Raw genomic sequence first — 14,906 nt, 5'->3', positions numbered from 1 at the left:
AAACTACCTTACAAAAAATAAGAGTGAAGATATTAAAAAATATATTTATGAATGTATGTATGTATGTATGTATGTATGTAATTTATTTATTTATTTGGCCGTGCCGGGTCTTAGTTGTGGCATGTGAGATCTTAGTTCCCTGATCAGGGATCGAACCCGGGCCCCCTGCACTGGGAGAGTGGAGTCTTTACCACTGGACCACCAAGGAAGTCCAAGACTAAAGATATTTTAAGACAAGAAACAAAAAGCTTGTTAAGTTCATCCCAAACTAACCCCCATGAAAGGAATGATTAAAAGATGTATCTGAAGAAAGAAGAAAATAATTATGAAAGTGAGGTCTAAGTTGTAAAAAAGAATGGTTAGCAACACAAAAAGTAAATATGAGAAAATCTAAAAATAACACTGTCTAAATAAAACAATACTACTAATAATATCTAATTTGGAGAGTTAAAAAAAGCAAGAGGGCTTCCCTGGTGGCACAGTGGTTAAGAATCCACCTGCCAGGGCAGGGGACACGGGTTCGAGCCCTGGTCTGGGAAGATCCCACATGCCGCAGAGCAACGGAGCCCATGCGCCACAACTACTGAACCGGCGCTCTAGAGCCCACGAGCCACGACTACTGAGCCCGCGTGCCACAGCTACTGAAGCCCGCATGCCTAGAGCCTGTGCTCTGCAACAAGAGAAGCCACCGCAATGAGAAGCCCACGCACCACAACGAAGAGTAGCCCCTGCTCGCCGCAACCAGAGGAAAGCCCGCATGCAGCAACAAAGACCCAACACAGCCAAAAATAAAAGTTAAAAAAAAAATGTTTTTTTAAAAAGCAAGAAATAAGATAATAGACAACTACATGTTGGTTGGGAAATGGGTGTTTAAAAAAACACTCAGTATTTTAACTTCTAATTTCCAATTTATTTGCCAAGATATCATAATAAATAATGTTTCATATATGGCTTACATTAAAATAGGAAATCAGATTTTCTGACGGTTGATCACTTGCTGAATTTAAGATCATCATTAATTGCTGGATAGTATTCATGACAGTCCTAGAAAAAAATAGGAAGAAGTGTTAAGCAATGAAGGAATAAAAAGAAAAAATGATAAGTATCTATTTCATAAGTTACACGTATCTTCAATCTCATTGTCTCGTTTATCTTTAAGAAGTTCTCTGAAATAAGACTTTATAAAAGCCTTGGTGTACTGCTGTTTATGAGGAATTACATTTTACTTAAATCTTTAAGAAAGCATATGTCGATCATCAGTAAGTTTATAATTAAAGAACTGATATGCTTATTTACTAATAGAACTAAATATCAACAAAACAATTGATGAAAGTAATGACATTATTTTAAGGATAAAACATAAACTGGCATAAAAATGGTAATATTTTAAGAAAACATTATTACAATTAAATATTAAAAATTTTCAAATAAAGACAGTAAGATATTTAGTAACTCAAGTAGAGAACCAAGTGACTGTCCTTTACAGAGACCTTCAAGATGAAAGCATACATAATTTTAGAAGTCATCATCACTAAAACATAAAAGTAGGTCAATCTCTTTAAGATTTCTTTAATTATATAATTGTGTGTGTGTGTGTGTGTGTGTGCACACACGCATGTCTGTGTATGGTATATGGTAAATATTAATGTTCCAATTTTGGAGTAGCAGTTCATTGCTACTCTGTAGGCACTGTTTAATGATGCAAAAAACTGTAGAATGTTTATAGGCAAAAGGGTCTTTAAATATTATTTAATAAAACATGTTCAGTGTTCTCAGTCAAGCCTCTCTAAACTGATATCTACACTTCCTCAACTTTTAAATATATTGCTTCTATGATGTGTACATGTACTAATCTACTTAAGCCACAATGACTAAAGCCATAAGTGATCAACCGCTAAAACCAAAAGATCTTTTTTATTTGTTCTGATACTTGATTTTCTTGAGTTATTTGACACTCTTAAACACTTGCTCTCTTCTGAAACTCCCTTCCTCCCTTGGCTTCTTTGGCTTCATTCTCTGGCCTCCCCAATCACACCTCTCATTCTCTTTAATCTAACTTCTATCTCGCCCTTAAATGCTAGCATTCTTTAGGGTTCAGCCCTTAGCCAACCGTTATTGCTATTACGCACGCTCACTTCAGGCAACCTCATCTGTTTTTCTTTTTTTTTTTTAATTTAATTTTATTTATTTTTTTATACTGCAGGTTCTTATTAGTCATCCATTTTATACACATCAGTATATACATGTCAATCCCAATCTCCCAATTCATCACACCACCCCCTGACCCTGTTTTTCTGATTTTAACTCTCCCTGATGATTCCCAAATCTATAAGATCCTTATATCCTACTACTTACTACATTATCTTCTTCATATCTCACAAATGCCTTAAGAATAATATTCTAAATATGAATTCATCAACTATTTATCAAACCTGTTCTTGCTCTTTCATTTCAACTGCCTATCTCTTGGTTCAGATCTTCAGCATCTCTCAACTGGATTACTGCAATGGAGCATTTTGAGATTTTGACTATGTCTATGGCAGCAGGGTCTAGGCAAATGTACTTTGAAGAAAAAAAAAAAACTCCTCAGGTTATCCTAATTTGCCTAACCACTGTGACAGACTGACAGGTCTCTCTATTTCTCACCACGCCCTCCTCAGTCCATCTCTTCACAAACTACTACCATGTAAACTTTCACAAATCAAGTCTGATTTTATCCTAGCCCTGCTTAATACCCAGGTATAGCAACAGGCCATATCCTGCACAGGCTAAAGTCCAAAGTTCTGAGTATGGAATATAAGGCCTTTCATGATCTATTACCCACCCTCCTCTCCTGCCATTTCATCTTCCCATTTAGTCCATCAATACAGAGATGCTTATAGTTCCCAGATGCATCATGTTGTTTCATACTTCCATGCCTTTGCACATGCTGTCAGTCTCCTGTGACACAAACTTACATGTTTCAAAATTCAGTTCAAATATCACTTCATAAAGTCCCTTCTGTGCCATCTCATTAACTTGTCCTATGTCTCTTACTATATTTAAACAAAAATGTATTTTTATGTGTCTATGTAGTCATTTGAAAAAATTAATGATTGTTTTACTATGTACCAAGTATTCTCCTAGGTCCTAATGATTAAATGGTGAACAAGAAAGTCATGGTCCATGTGGTATGGACTTAAAGGCTATTGTGGGTATTGACAAAAACAAGCAAACACACAGATGAATTTATAATTACAAATTGTGATACATAATTTGAAGGAATAGAACAGGATGCTGTGAGAAAGAATAATAAAGGAAAATACCTCAGAGAGAAATAAGTCCTCAAAAAAGTAGTATTTGTGCTGAACCTAAAAGAAGGGTAGTAGTTGGCAATTCATAGAAAAGAAGGAAGAGTTTCAAGAAGAAACAAAACAAAAGTGGGGCTTCCCTGGTGGCGCAGTGGTTGAGAGGCCGCCTGCCGATGCAGGGGACACGGGTTCGTGCCCCGGTCCGGGAAGATCTCACATGCCGTGGAGCAGCTGGGCCCGTGAGCCATGGCCGCTGAGCCTGCACGTCCGGAGCCTGTGCTCCGCAATGGGAGAGGCCACAACAGTGAGAGGCCCACGTACCGCAAAAAAAAAAAAAAAAAAAAAAGAAGAAACAAAAGCAAATGTGAAGGTCACTGAGTACAAAAGAAGATTTTGGAGAGTTCAGAAAACTGGTTAGCACATAATGAGCAGGAAAACAAGATGAAGTTGGAGAGGTAACAGAAGCTAGATCATATAAGGTCTTGTAGGCACTGTTAAGGAATTTGCACTGTATTTCAATTGCAATAGGAAGCAATCACAAACTTAACAGCAGGGTGAACATGATCTGATTTACATCTCTAGAATATTATTCTGGGGGCTCTCTGGAGAATATATTTGGTGATAGGGAGACAGGAATAGTCATGAGAGTAGAAACAGCAAGATCAGTTAGTAGGCTACTGCAAAAAATCCAAGAGAAGGAGAGAGATATCTTGGACAAGGGTGGGAAGAGTAGGAATGGGAAACAGTAGATGAACTCAAATACTTAGGAGGTAGACTCAACAAGACTTGAAAACAGATTACATGTGGGAAGCAAGTGAGGAAAAGGACACTAAAAACTGGCTCCAATCTTTCTAGGTTATATACAGAGCAAATGGTGATACTTTTTTTCTCTTTTTTATATACTGAAATGGAACACATTCTCATTCTAGGTTATATACCTTAAGGACAGACAGAACTACGTCTAATAATCATATCCTCAGCAACTAGTAACATGTCTGGCATACAAAGAGCACTCAATATATATTTGCTGCATGTATATACAAATATATAATGAAACAAATGAATAAATCCAAAGCACTATAAAGTACTGAATAAATAATTATAATGAAAATCAAAAGTAAGAAAATTCATACCGAACTGGAGTCTGTGGAAGAATCACATTTACCTCTTCATCGGGGTTACTTTTTCGTGGTGTTCTCTGCAATTCAAAACTAAATAATGATAAACAAAGTCATTCAGACTGAAAACTTACAATTTGTGATTTATGAGTCAAAAAAGCAGTAAAGTACCTTCTGTTGACTCATAACATCATACAAAATGGTTAAGTAAATAATAGAAGTGATAGGAAATAGATGATCCAGAAGCTGCTTAAATAAATAAAATTTTATTTTTTTATCATAATTTTTAAGTTGGGTTTCTTTCCACTAGGTTTACAACGAACGGTGTACCAATCACTAAGAATTTTTTTGAAAGTGAAAGTTAGATGTTTGTTTCCTCTAGAATGTTAGATGTTGAAGATATTACTAGCAAGGTTGTCCAGTATCAAAAAATATCAAAACTCAAGTTTTTCAAACATTATGTCTTCCAAAAACTTTACTTTGACTTAAATAAAATCTGAAACATTTTATTTGTTTAACTTCCAAATTTTATATATATACATTTTTTTTAGTTAATATTAAAAGATTTCATGCTGAAGACTTAAAATTAACCACACTTACAATCATTCAAAAAATTTTTACAGGCATATCTCATTTTATTGCACTTTGCTTTACTGTGCTTCACAGATACTGTGTTTTATTACATACTGAAGGTTTGTAAACTCTGCATTGTCATATGATGGTTATCATTTTTTAGAAATAAGGTATTTCTAAATTAAGGTATGTACACTGTTTTTTGGATATAATGCTATTGCACACTTAACAGACTATAGTACAATGTAAACATAACTTTTACATGCACTTGGAAACCAAAAAGTTTGCATGATTTGCTTTATTGCAATGGCCTGGAACGGAACACACAATATACCACAGGTGCCTGTAGTTACCGTCAACCATTCCTACTGTAGGATTCTATATGACAATTCAAGAGAATACAATTTTATACTAACTTTTTAAAAAATGAACCAGCATATCAACAAATAATAATATATCATGTATAATACCTGTCTGTAGGATCAGCCTGAAGAGTTTTATCATGATCCAGAAATAATCTTGCATCTATATCTTTGTTTTTAAGGTAAATTTCTTCATATTGTTTAGAGAGACTTTCCACCTCAAAGGCAAAAAATATTGATGATTATCCTTTTCATGTCATTACTTCTCAGTACACAGAAATACAGATTTAATTAAAGAATCTTCGTAAAAATATACACTTAATTTTACACTATACAGACTTCACATGGAATATAAATAAGGCATATCTAAAAGTGAAGAAAATTGCAACTTTTTTTCAACTCAATTTTAAACCTATTTTATGCACATATCTCACATTTTATCTAGACAAGGATCACCAATGTTACAGAACAATACTGAGATGGAACCGTAAGATGAAAAGACATTATTATAACCACTTAATTGCCGAGATCCTCCATCCCATACATCACTCACTTTTAATCTTCTACTACACTTATCAATATAAAATAACTTTTCAAACACTGTAACAGACCTTTATTATGTATTCTGCCTATCTTTTCTAAATCCTTTGATTCACTCTGACCCCCTTCAGTTACGTATCTTGGGCAAGAGTATAAGCTCAATTAATTAGCCCAATTAACATACTTGCACAATTTATTTCCAATCTTAGACACTTCTCCAAATGCTACAAACTATAATTCTTTTATCAGTTCTGATTCATAATTTTCTAATCATAATATAAAAACCAATGCCCAATAGAAAACCATTTAGCAGCCTTCTCCTGTGACTTTTAAAGCCAGAGTGTTTCCAACCTGAGAGAGTTAAAATTGCATTCTAAAAGGAGTGGTAGGAAAAAATCCAGTTAAATGTAAACTTTTGTTTGTTTGCATAAATTTTTTAGGCCGAACAGCCATTTATGTTTGATTAGGCTTAATCGTCATTCCTGCCCTATGTCAGTTAGGTATTAATTATCAATCATTTATTGACTGGCAGCTATTAGTGCTATATAATGTAAAGTTTATCTTGAATTTTCTAATAATAAGCCTGTAATCCTTTCAGAGGGAAAAGAATTATGAATGTCCAAGATTCTTTAGAGTTGTAAACAGCATATATTTTGGTATATAAGTTGGTAACAGAACTCAGAAATACAACTTTTGGCCCCTTCTTGTTTCTTTAGTACCATGTCTTACCACTCACTCTGCAGAACAGAGCATACTATCACATATCACTGTGACTTTAAATCTATAATTTCCAACCCCTGGAAATGCCACTTCTCATAAATCTTACTCAGCTCAGAAATCACATCACCTCCAAAGAATTTTCCGCAAAACCTATCTGGCCCACTTTGGATTAGGGAGCCCTCCTCTGAGATATCACAACACCCTGTGTACACATCTATTAGACTATTAGACTCTTGTAGACTCCTGTTAATGTTCTACTTCTATGTCCATCTCTTCCACTAGCACCTTAATGACAATGACTGTGAGTTAAATCTCTGCATTGATATCTAGGACAATGCCTGGCATATATTAAGCACTCACTAAATAACTGTTGAATGAATAAGTTAGTTAATTCAAGGAGGACTAGCTACCAACTCAGGCCATCAAATCAGCAATCTAGCTCTCTGATTTCATGTCTTTTGGTCTTGGTAACTGATACTAGGTGTGTCTGAAACGCTGCTTCCTCACTGAGTACTTGTTCTTCATCATTTATTTAAGCATTCTTTTCTCCACACATAACTACATAAAGTTCTCAGTTGTTCTGTTCTCACTGAAGAGCAAGACATATGAGGAAAAATGTGAAAAGAAAGAGATGGATGGATGGCACACCACTAAGGTAAAACATTTCTACCATATAATCACACTCATTTCAACCAAAGCTACATCCAATTAAGTAGCTTTTTAAAAATACTCCAAAGAGTGAATTCCCTGGCAGTGCAGTGGTTAGGACTTGGCTTTCACTGCCGGGGCCTGGGCTCCATCCTGGTGGAGGAACTAAGGTCCTGCAAGCCATTCGTTGCGGCCAAAAAAAAGGCCTCAAAAGAGTTGCTCCAAGTACAGTAATGCTAATAATGTTGATGTCACTAATCATGGCTCCTATGCTTAAAGAAGCATAGCAAAGCAAATTAGAATCAAATTTGATTATAGATATTTACTTCTATTTAAATATTTAATGGCATTTAGAAGTTCAAAAGCCTACATTCTGATTTTTGAAAAATTTTAGTACAAATCAACTTCTAGTACAAATTTTTAAATGCTGCCTATTTATACATTTGAGCATAAATGGGTTCAAAAGGGGTTTTTTCTTACTATATAAAGTTGATTCACCACAATTCTACTTAGATTCTTTCCTTGAGTAAAAAATATTTAATATACAGTAAAGTGATCTTAAGAAATTTAGGCAACTATTCCTCCCTCGCTAAAGTCCCGTAACACATTAATTTTTTATTACGTTTTCTTTCAGATTACCTCTGGAAGTCCGTTAGAAGCTACAATTCCAAGAGAATTCATAAAAGGTATAAAATTTTTGAAATAAACATTTTTCACCTGAAAAAGATAAAGTTACATGACCATTAAAATAAAAAAAAAAATCTCTGTCACTATTAACAACAGAATGAAAGTGTTAACTGACATTTTGATCAATGAGTTACATTCAACCCAGTGTGATGCTTATTTATAATTAATTCAATTATTCACTTTTTAATTCATGTGAGGCAGATTTCAGGTCCTAAAATGGAGGTGCAGGGGGGATGAAATGGAATTATAATGAAATGGGATTTATAAGAAGAAAATCCATCGAAACCAACTTCAAAATCCCACATTTAACATATAGTGAAAACATGGGAGGCTCAAAAATATTAAGCGACTTCACCAAAGTTACACAGCTAGGAAGTGGCAGAGCTGGAATTGAAACCCAATCTGTCTAGCATCAAAGCCAAGACTCTTTTAACTTCTCTACACTGCCTCTGATTTCTCCCCAAAGCATATTTTTGGGCCACTTCACACACATATCTAGCTTAGGGAATATCAAGTCAATTATTTCAGTAAATTTAGGAAAATGACCTGCTTTTATAAGAAGATTATTTCACATGCAAATACCCAACAATTCTATTCAAAACCGAGTGAAAATGTTTTGGTCATTATGCAGTTTCACACAAAAAACCCTACATTTAACATGGATAATAAAGACTGTCCTTGGAAAACCTGGAGTTATACCCCTAACTATTTTACACTGGCAAAGTGTTATGGAATTTTAAACAATTTACTTTTCTTCATTTAACTTCCTTTTCCAATTTGCAGTCTACATTTATTAAGGTAGAATAATTTAATATCTTCCTATTAATAAGTTCCTATCTTCTGCTTCACAAAAATGCTTTAAGAATTAAGCTTCTGTAATACATATTAGTATTGTTTTCTAATTAATTCCCATTGAACTGGAATAATTATAGGGTGGGTAGTTCTATTTAACGAATTAGTGTGACTAACCAATAATTATATAACCATAAATATAACTAACCAATAGTTATATAACTATAAATGTTACATGTAAATAATCAAGTGTCAAATTAATATGAATTACCCCAAAAGTTATTAATCACCTACACTTTACAAATCATTATTACATTCTAAATTATAGAACAATTATTTAAAATAAAAAGGAAAAACATGAATTATTCCTGATTTTTGAAATGCAATTTTATAAGTAGTTCTAAAATACAGAGAACTAACAACCAGGAATTAGAAAACTGCATTTATTCCTATTCATTACCTTGAGGGAGTAAGCAACAGACTGGAGTAAAAAAAAATATTTCAACTACATTTGTCAGCTTATTAGCAAAGATAATTTGTTACTCTAGAAAAGTAAATATATTACATGTGTAAAGTTGATACAGCTATATGTCTGTATCTATATATTTGTTAAAATTAATAAAAGCCACAGTGCTAAAACCCAGATATCTTGATAAATCATTCCAACACTTCTTAAACTAGATTTTGAGATCATACCCCCAATTCCTTCCCATAGTTGACAGAGCAATTTCAAAGATGCAACATTTCACACAACTTTCTAGTGGTAGTGAATTGTGGACAATATAAGTCTATGAGAGAAAGAGCACAGCACAGTGAAAGAAGCACTGGTAGCAGATGGTCCAAAGCATAGACTCTGTTAGTAATCAGCTATCAGTCTCTAGAAGCTTGTTTATTCATTAGTAAAAGGAGGCCAAGTACATTACTTGTAAGATTCCTTCCAATTCTAAAATTCCAGATTTTATTAACAAGATAAGCAATTCCTGGGTGTTCATGTATCCTCTACCAGTCATTAACATCTGGTGTGATATTTAGAAAAAGAGTAACTACAGAAGGCTAAACAGAAACTTAATGTTGGTATCACTTAGCACTAAACCAAAATGCTAGGGTTTTCTGAGCAGGATACTTGAAAACATTAGGTGTATCAGTAACCACAGAGGAATCAAAGAACAAATACATTTGAAAACTATTGCCTTAATCATGTACATTTCAATGATTCCAGAGTGAGGGAGCTATTCTCCTTAAAATCAAAGTAACTGAATATGAAAATAAAACTTTTTCTAAATATTTTGCTACTGCAAAAGAGTTGGCACTAATTACAAAAAGCAAGCTCATCATAAAAGAATTATATACTGTTAGGAAGAACTTACATCTAAATCTACTTTAACTATTTTAAAGAAATCATGAAGTTAAATTACCTCATCTATATTACATTCATGTTCTTTACAGAGAACTTCAATAATTCTTGTATCATTTTCTAGTTGTTTTGCTATCCGTGCACTCCTGTTCTGACCTCGCCTTGGTGTTCGAGGTGAACCATTAATAGGTATTACAGCTGTTTCTGTAAAAATGGTAAATTAGATAAGAACAATTGCACATTCCACTGTATAAAATAATGAAGTATTCTAATTATAACTCGGAAGGTCAGAAATAATCTTGGTAACATTCTGCTACTTTTATTATTAGGCTTCATTAAAAAGCTAACAGCTTTATTTATTGAATATCTACTGTAAGTTATATACTGGTAATAGTTGTTACCATCCCTATTCTCTTCTGCCCCCAACTAGCCCAAAAAGAAATTTAAAACCCCACAGACAAATATGAAAAATGCAAGGGAAATAGCCAACTTATAAACTAATATTAAGTGTATCCTACTAGTCTGCAAGGGGAAAAAATGTTTTCTATCTTAAAAGAGTCTTAAAAATAATAAGCATGTATTTATGGATTCAATTTGTAGATACAGGATAAAAAATAAATTTTTTAAAGTTTTAGCAAATAAATTACGATGCTTTAAAAAAATTAAGCATACAAATATACTCATGTGACACTAAATTGTAATTTTTTAAAAATCCCCTGGATTATTTTGAGCATTTTCAATTCAAACTGAATGTGAATTCAGCTATTAAAGAGATTACAGATGACTAAGTATAAAAAGTATTAACTGCCTCTAGGCCCAACAAACACCTTACAAGAAACTGACAGGATAGAGGAACATGTTAAGACTACACCATAGGATGCAATCACTAAAAATTAAACCATGGAAAACTCAACAGAACAAGACCACCTGATTATTTAATAAATAAATTACAAGAAAAAAGAGAAAGAGAGATGGAGGAGGAACTTTTTAAGTCTTAAAAGCATACCAACCAATCACAAAGTAGAGATCTTATTTAGATTCTGATTTAGTCAACATGTAAAAAATTTTTAAATTACTTTTATAAAACAATTGAAAATATGGACACTTACTAGATATTTGGTAGAATTAAAGAATCACTATTAATTGATTTTTAGGTGTGAGAATGGTACTGTCATCATGCTTTTTTAAAAGATTTTATCTTTCAGAGATACATACTGAAATTTATAGGGATGAAACAGTATGCAAAAGTGTGCTTCAAAATAATATAGCTGGTACAACTGAGCAGTAGATAGGACTATGGGTTGACCATAAGTTATGCATTGAGAGCAGGTGATAAGTACATGGAGGCTTATTATACGACTTTCTTCTTTTATGCTCACTGAAATTCTTCATAATAAAAAGTTAATTGCAAGTTTACCATAGCCAGTTAATTCAACATCTTATCCTGCTTTCTCTTTAACATGGCACTTACAGAATTAAATGTACATTATCCAAAAGAACAAAGGCTGTCAAGCTAAAGTTATATATCAACTTTTTAAAGTTATAACATTTATAAAAAGTGAGGAAAAGGCATATAAAGGAAATTTTTAAAGATTCAGAAATTTTTAAAATATGTTTTCTATTTTTTCCCCTCTGTTTTACATGTGGTTTCTGCTAAATGACCTGCCTTTTCTGTCAAGCCATGTTCAACATCTTTTCAAAATTCTGCTTCATTTTTCCAGGAAGTTATTGTTCACGAAGATTAATCAGGCTTCAGCTTTTCAGCCACTTCAACACTTTGAGACTTCCATGTTTTGATCTTTCCCCTATTATTTTCGGTATGACTAATACTGTCAACATTTTAGGAGCAAGGAATCAGCTACGCCTTAGTTAAGTTTACATTTCTCTATAGTGTATTAAGTGATTTTAAATCCTACTCTACATGCCACCAAAGGGAGCAATTCCATTCTAAGAGGAATATACTTGTCTTTGCTTAATGCTATCTAATTATTTCAGCAATAGCTATTATTTAAATACACCTCCTATCTCATCACCCACCGAAGTGGATCAATTACAGTTCATATGCAAAAAAAAAAAATCAGTCACATAATCATTATAGCTTCCAATAATAAAAATTTAGTTAATCCATTCCTATAGAACAGGTTAGTCTTCCCCATGCAGTCTCATTCATATCTATGCCTTGCCTCTTGATTTTCTCTTTACTGGGAGTGCAGTCTCCCAACTTACCACAACACTCAAACCCTAACTACTCCTTCAACATTCAGTTCAAATGCCACCACTTTTTTATGGTCTTCCTTGGTATTTCTCAGCTAGGAAAACTTTCTCCTCAACTCCCATAGTATTTGCTATATTTTGGCCCAGACTATTTTCAACCATATACTCTAATTACTTGCTTACTTATCTCTCCTTCTATATCTTATACTACTTAAGGGTAGAACCCATGTCTGATTTCTTTTTTATTATTCCCTTGGCTCTAGAACCATGTTTTGGATCTAGTGTAAGTCCGTAAAAAACTGTTGAATGATGAAGTAGGAGGGGCATAAATTACTTAAAATACTTACTATATGGTTCTTTGAGTAATGCAGGAGGTGAGAGTTTGATAAAATAGTCAAGGACACACAGCATTAACTGAAATGAGATCACCAGATCATCTTCCATTTGTAAAACTTGCCCTGAAAACAAAGAAGGTCCACATCTTAAGGTAGAGATTGAGGTCTTTAAGTCAGGGAAAATTGTGGGTATGGCTGTATCCATATACTCATTTATGCAACAATCACTAGAGCATGTTAAAGATCTTTTTTTTTTTTGCAAAAATTCAGTCAGATGTTCAATATATAAAAATATATAAAGTTATAAAATTATAAATGGGGACTTCCTGGTGGCACAGTGGTTAAGAATCTGCCTGGGGCCTCCCTGGTGGCGCAGTGGTTGAGAGTCCGCCTGCCGATGCAGGGGATACGGGTTCGTGCCCCGGTCTGGGAGGATCCCATATGCCGCGGAGCGGCTGGGCCCGTGAGCCATGGCTGCTGAGCCTGCGCATCCGGAGCCTGTGCTCCGCAACGGGAGAGGCCACAACAGTGAGAGGCCCGCGTACCACAAAAAAAAAAAAAAAAAAAAAAAAAAAAAAAAAAAAAGAATCTGCCTGCCAATGCAGGGGACACGGGTTCGAGCCCTGGTCTGGGAAGATCTCATATGCCATGGAGCAACTAAGTCCGTGCACCACAACTACACAGCCTGTGCTCTAGAGCCCGTGAGCCACAACTACTGAGCCCACCTGCCACAACTACTGAAGCCCATGTGCCTAGAGCCTGTGCTCCACAACAAGAGAAGCCACTGCAATGAGAAGCCAGTGCACTGCAACGAAGAGTAGTCCTCGCTCACTGCAACTAGAGAAAGCCCACACAACAAAGACCCAATGCAGCCAAAAATAAATAAATAAAACAAATAAATTTACTAAAAAAAATTATAAATGAAGTATAAGTCTACCATGAGAATTTTACATTTAGGTATTATTATAATAATTCAGTCCCTATGTCTAAATTTATTTTGATTTTTCCTTCTTTAAACTCACTTCTAGTTTTGGTAAAAGTTATAAAATTTACTACCTCTGAAAATCATTTTGAAGAATGATACACGTTAGTCTTCAGTTCTATTTATTTATGAAACCTCATATATTTTCAATTTCAACCCACTCCAAAATATTAATAACCAAAGCCATTAAGAAATAATAAAATTAGTATATAATTGTAAAGTCATCTATAAAGCAATTATTTAGCACAAAATCCTAAAAGTTTATATAATATACAACTAAAGAGCTGTATATTTATTATAAAGAGCTGTATATAAGGAAATTAATGCATATAATAAACACCTAAGAAAAAAACAGTGTAGCTACACAAAATATACAAATCATATAGCTATGACATATTTGCTTATGGCTCTATGTTGTGCAGTATTTTTAAAAGAGAAGTTTAATTTGATTCATTTTCTATCTTATTGGCATCTGACTGCTAAACCACTAATAATCCCAATACTGGAGGTATAGAAACTTTCTGGTTAATGTATTAAATCTCAATTTTTAAAAAAAGGAATTCTTTAAATATTCAAGGAAGAAAATGAGGGGGGGTGGAAATTAAGCTAGTCTCAAATTTCTCAACAGCAATGTTCAATTCCAGAAAATAGTGTCCTGAGGAAAAAAAAAACATGATACAAGAACAGAATACACAACCAAGTTGTCCTTCAAGTCTAAAGACTACGGACATGGTTCATAAACATGTCAAACATAGAAAACATGGCGCCAAAAAGGCTTTTTTGAAAAACTCCTTCATGGTAAAATCTAGTCAGCTAAGGATAGACCAACATAAAGAACTCAGAAATGGAGAAGCTATGATACAGGAGTGACAATAAGCTTAGAATCCATTTAAAATACATAAATGAGACAAAACAACTGTGATAATTATAATTACAGAACAGAATGTAAATATTATAATCTTTGGTAATGTAATGATAACAAAAAATAAGCAAATCTGAAAGTAGGGAATAGGAAGGTGACAGGAAGAGTGAGAATTCTTTTTCTTCAGAGCAGATTAATATATATTGCTTTAACTCAAAACATAAAGTTAAATACAGATTCTAACCTCTTAATGTTTTCATAATCTTAGAGAAATATTTTAAGAAATAATACTGCTTAAGTGACAAAACATAAATTTAAGCAATTCTTTCCATTTCTCTTATTTTCTTCTATAAAATTTGAGTAAAATTAATTTTTATATTTTAAACATAGCATAATAATATGATATTATTTTTAGAAACTTATATATAT

The 14,906-nt window shown here is 33.6% G+C and overlaps 1 protein-coding gene across 4 annotated transcripts in view; it reads right to left on the bottom strand.

The window, feature by feature from the left end:
* Window positions 1–14,906, bottom strand: part of RB1 (RB transcriptional corepressor 1) — a gene marked incomplete at its 3' end in the record, with an annotated part of 134,842 nt that overhangs the window by 76,430 nt on the left and 43,506 nt on the right. For all 4 annotated transcript variants that reach the window (XM_079721828.1, XM_079721829.1, XM_079721831.1 and 1 more), the window contains exons 7-12: window positions 12,646–12,756; window positions 10,146–10,288; window positions 7,891–7,968; window positions 5,452–5,561; window positions 4,424–4,501; window positions 957–1,044 (exon numbers count right to left, since the gene is read on the bottom strand). In XM_079721828.1, coding sequence (XP_079577954.1) covers window positions 957–1,044; window positions 4,424–4,501; window positions 5,452–5,561; window positions 7,891–7,968; window positions 10,146–10,288; window positions 12,646–12,756 — 608 coding nt within the window. The remainder of the gene's footprint in view (window positions 1–956; window positions 1,045–4,423; window positions 4,502–5,451; window positions 5,562–7,890; window positions 7,969–10,145; window positions 10,289–12,645; window positions 12,757–14,906) is intronic.

The sequence above is a fragment of the Hyperoodon ampullatus genome, assembly GCF_949752795.1.
Source record: "Hyperoodon ampullatus genome assembly, chromosome: 16".
NCBI lineage: Eukaryota > Metazoa > Chordata > Mammalia > Artiodactyla > Ziphiidae > Hyperoodon > Hyperoodon ampullatus.
The sequence above is the reverse complement of the archived record's forward strand: the minus strand, read 5'-3'. Positions and strand labels throughout refer to the sequence as shown.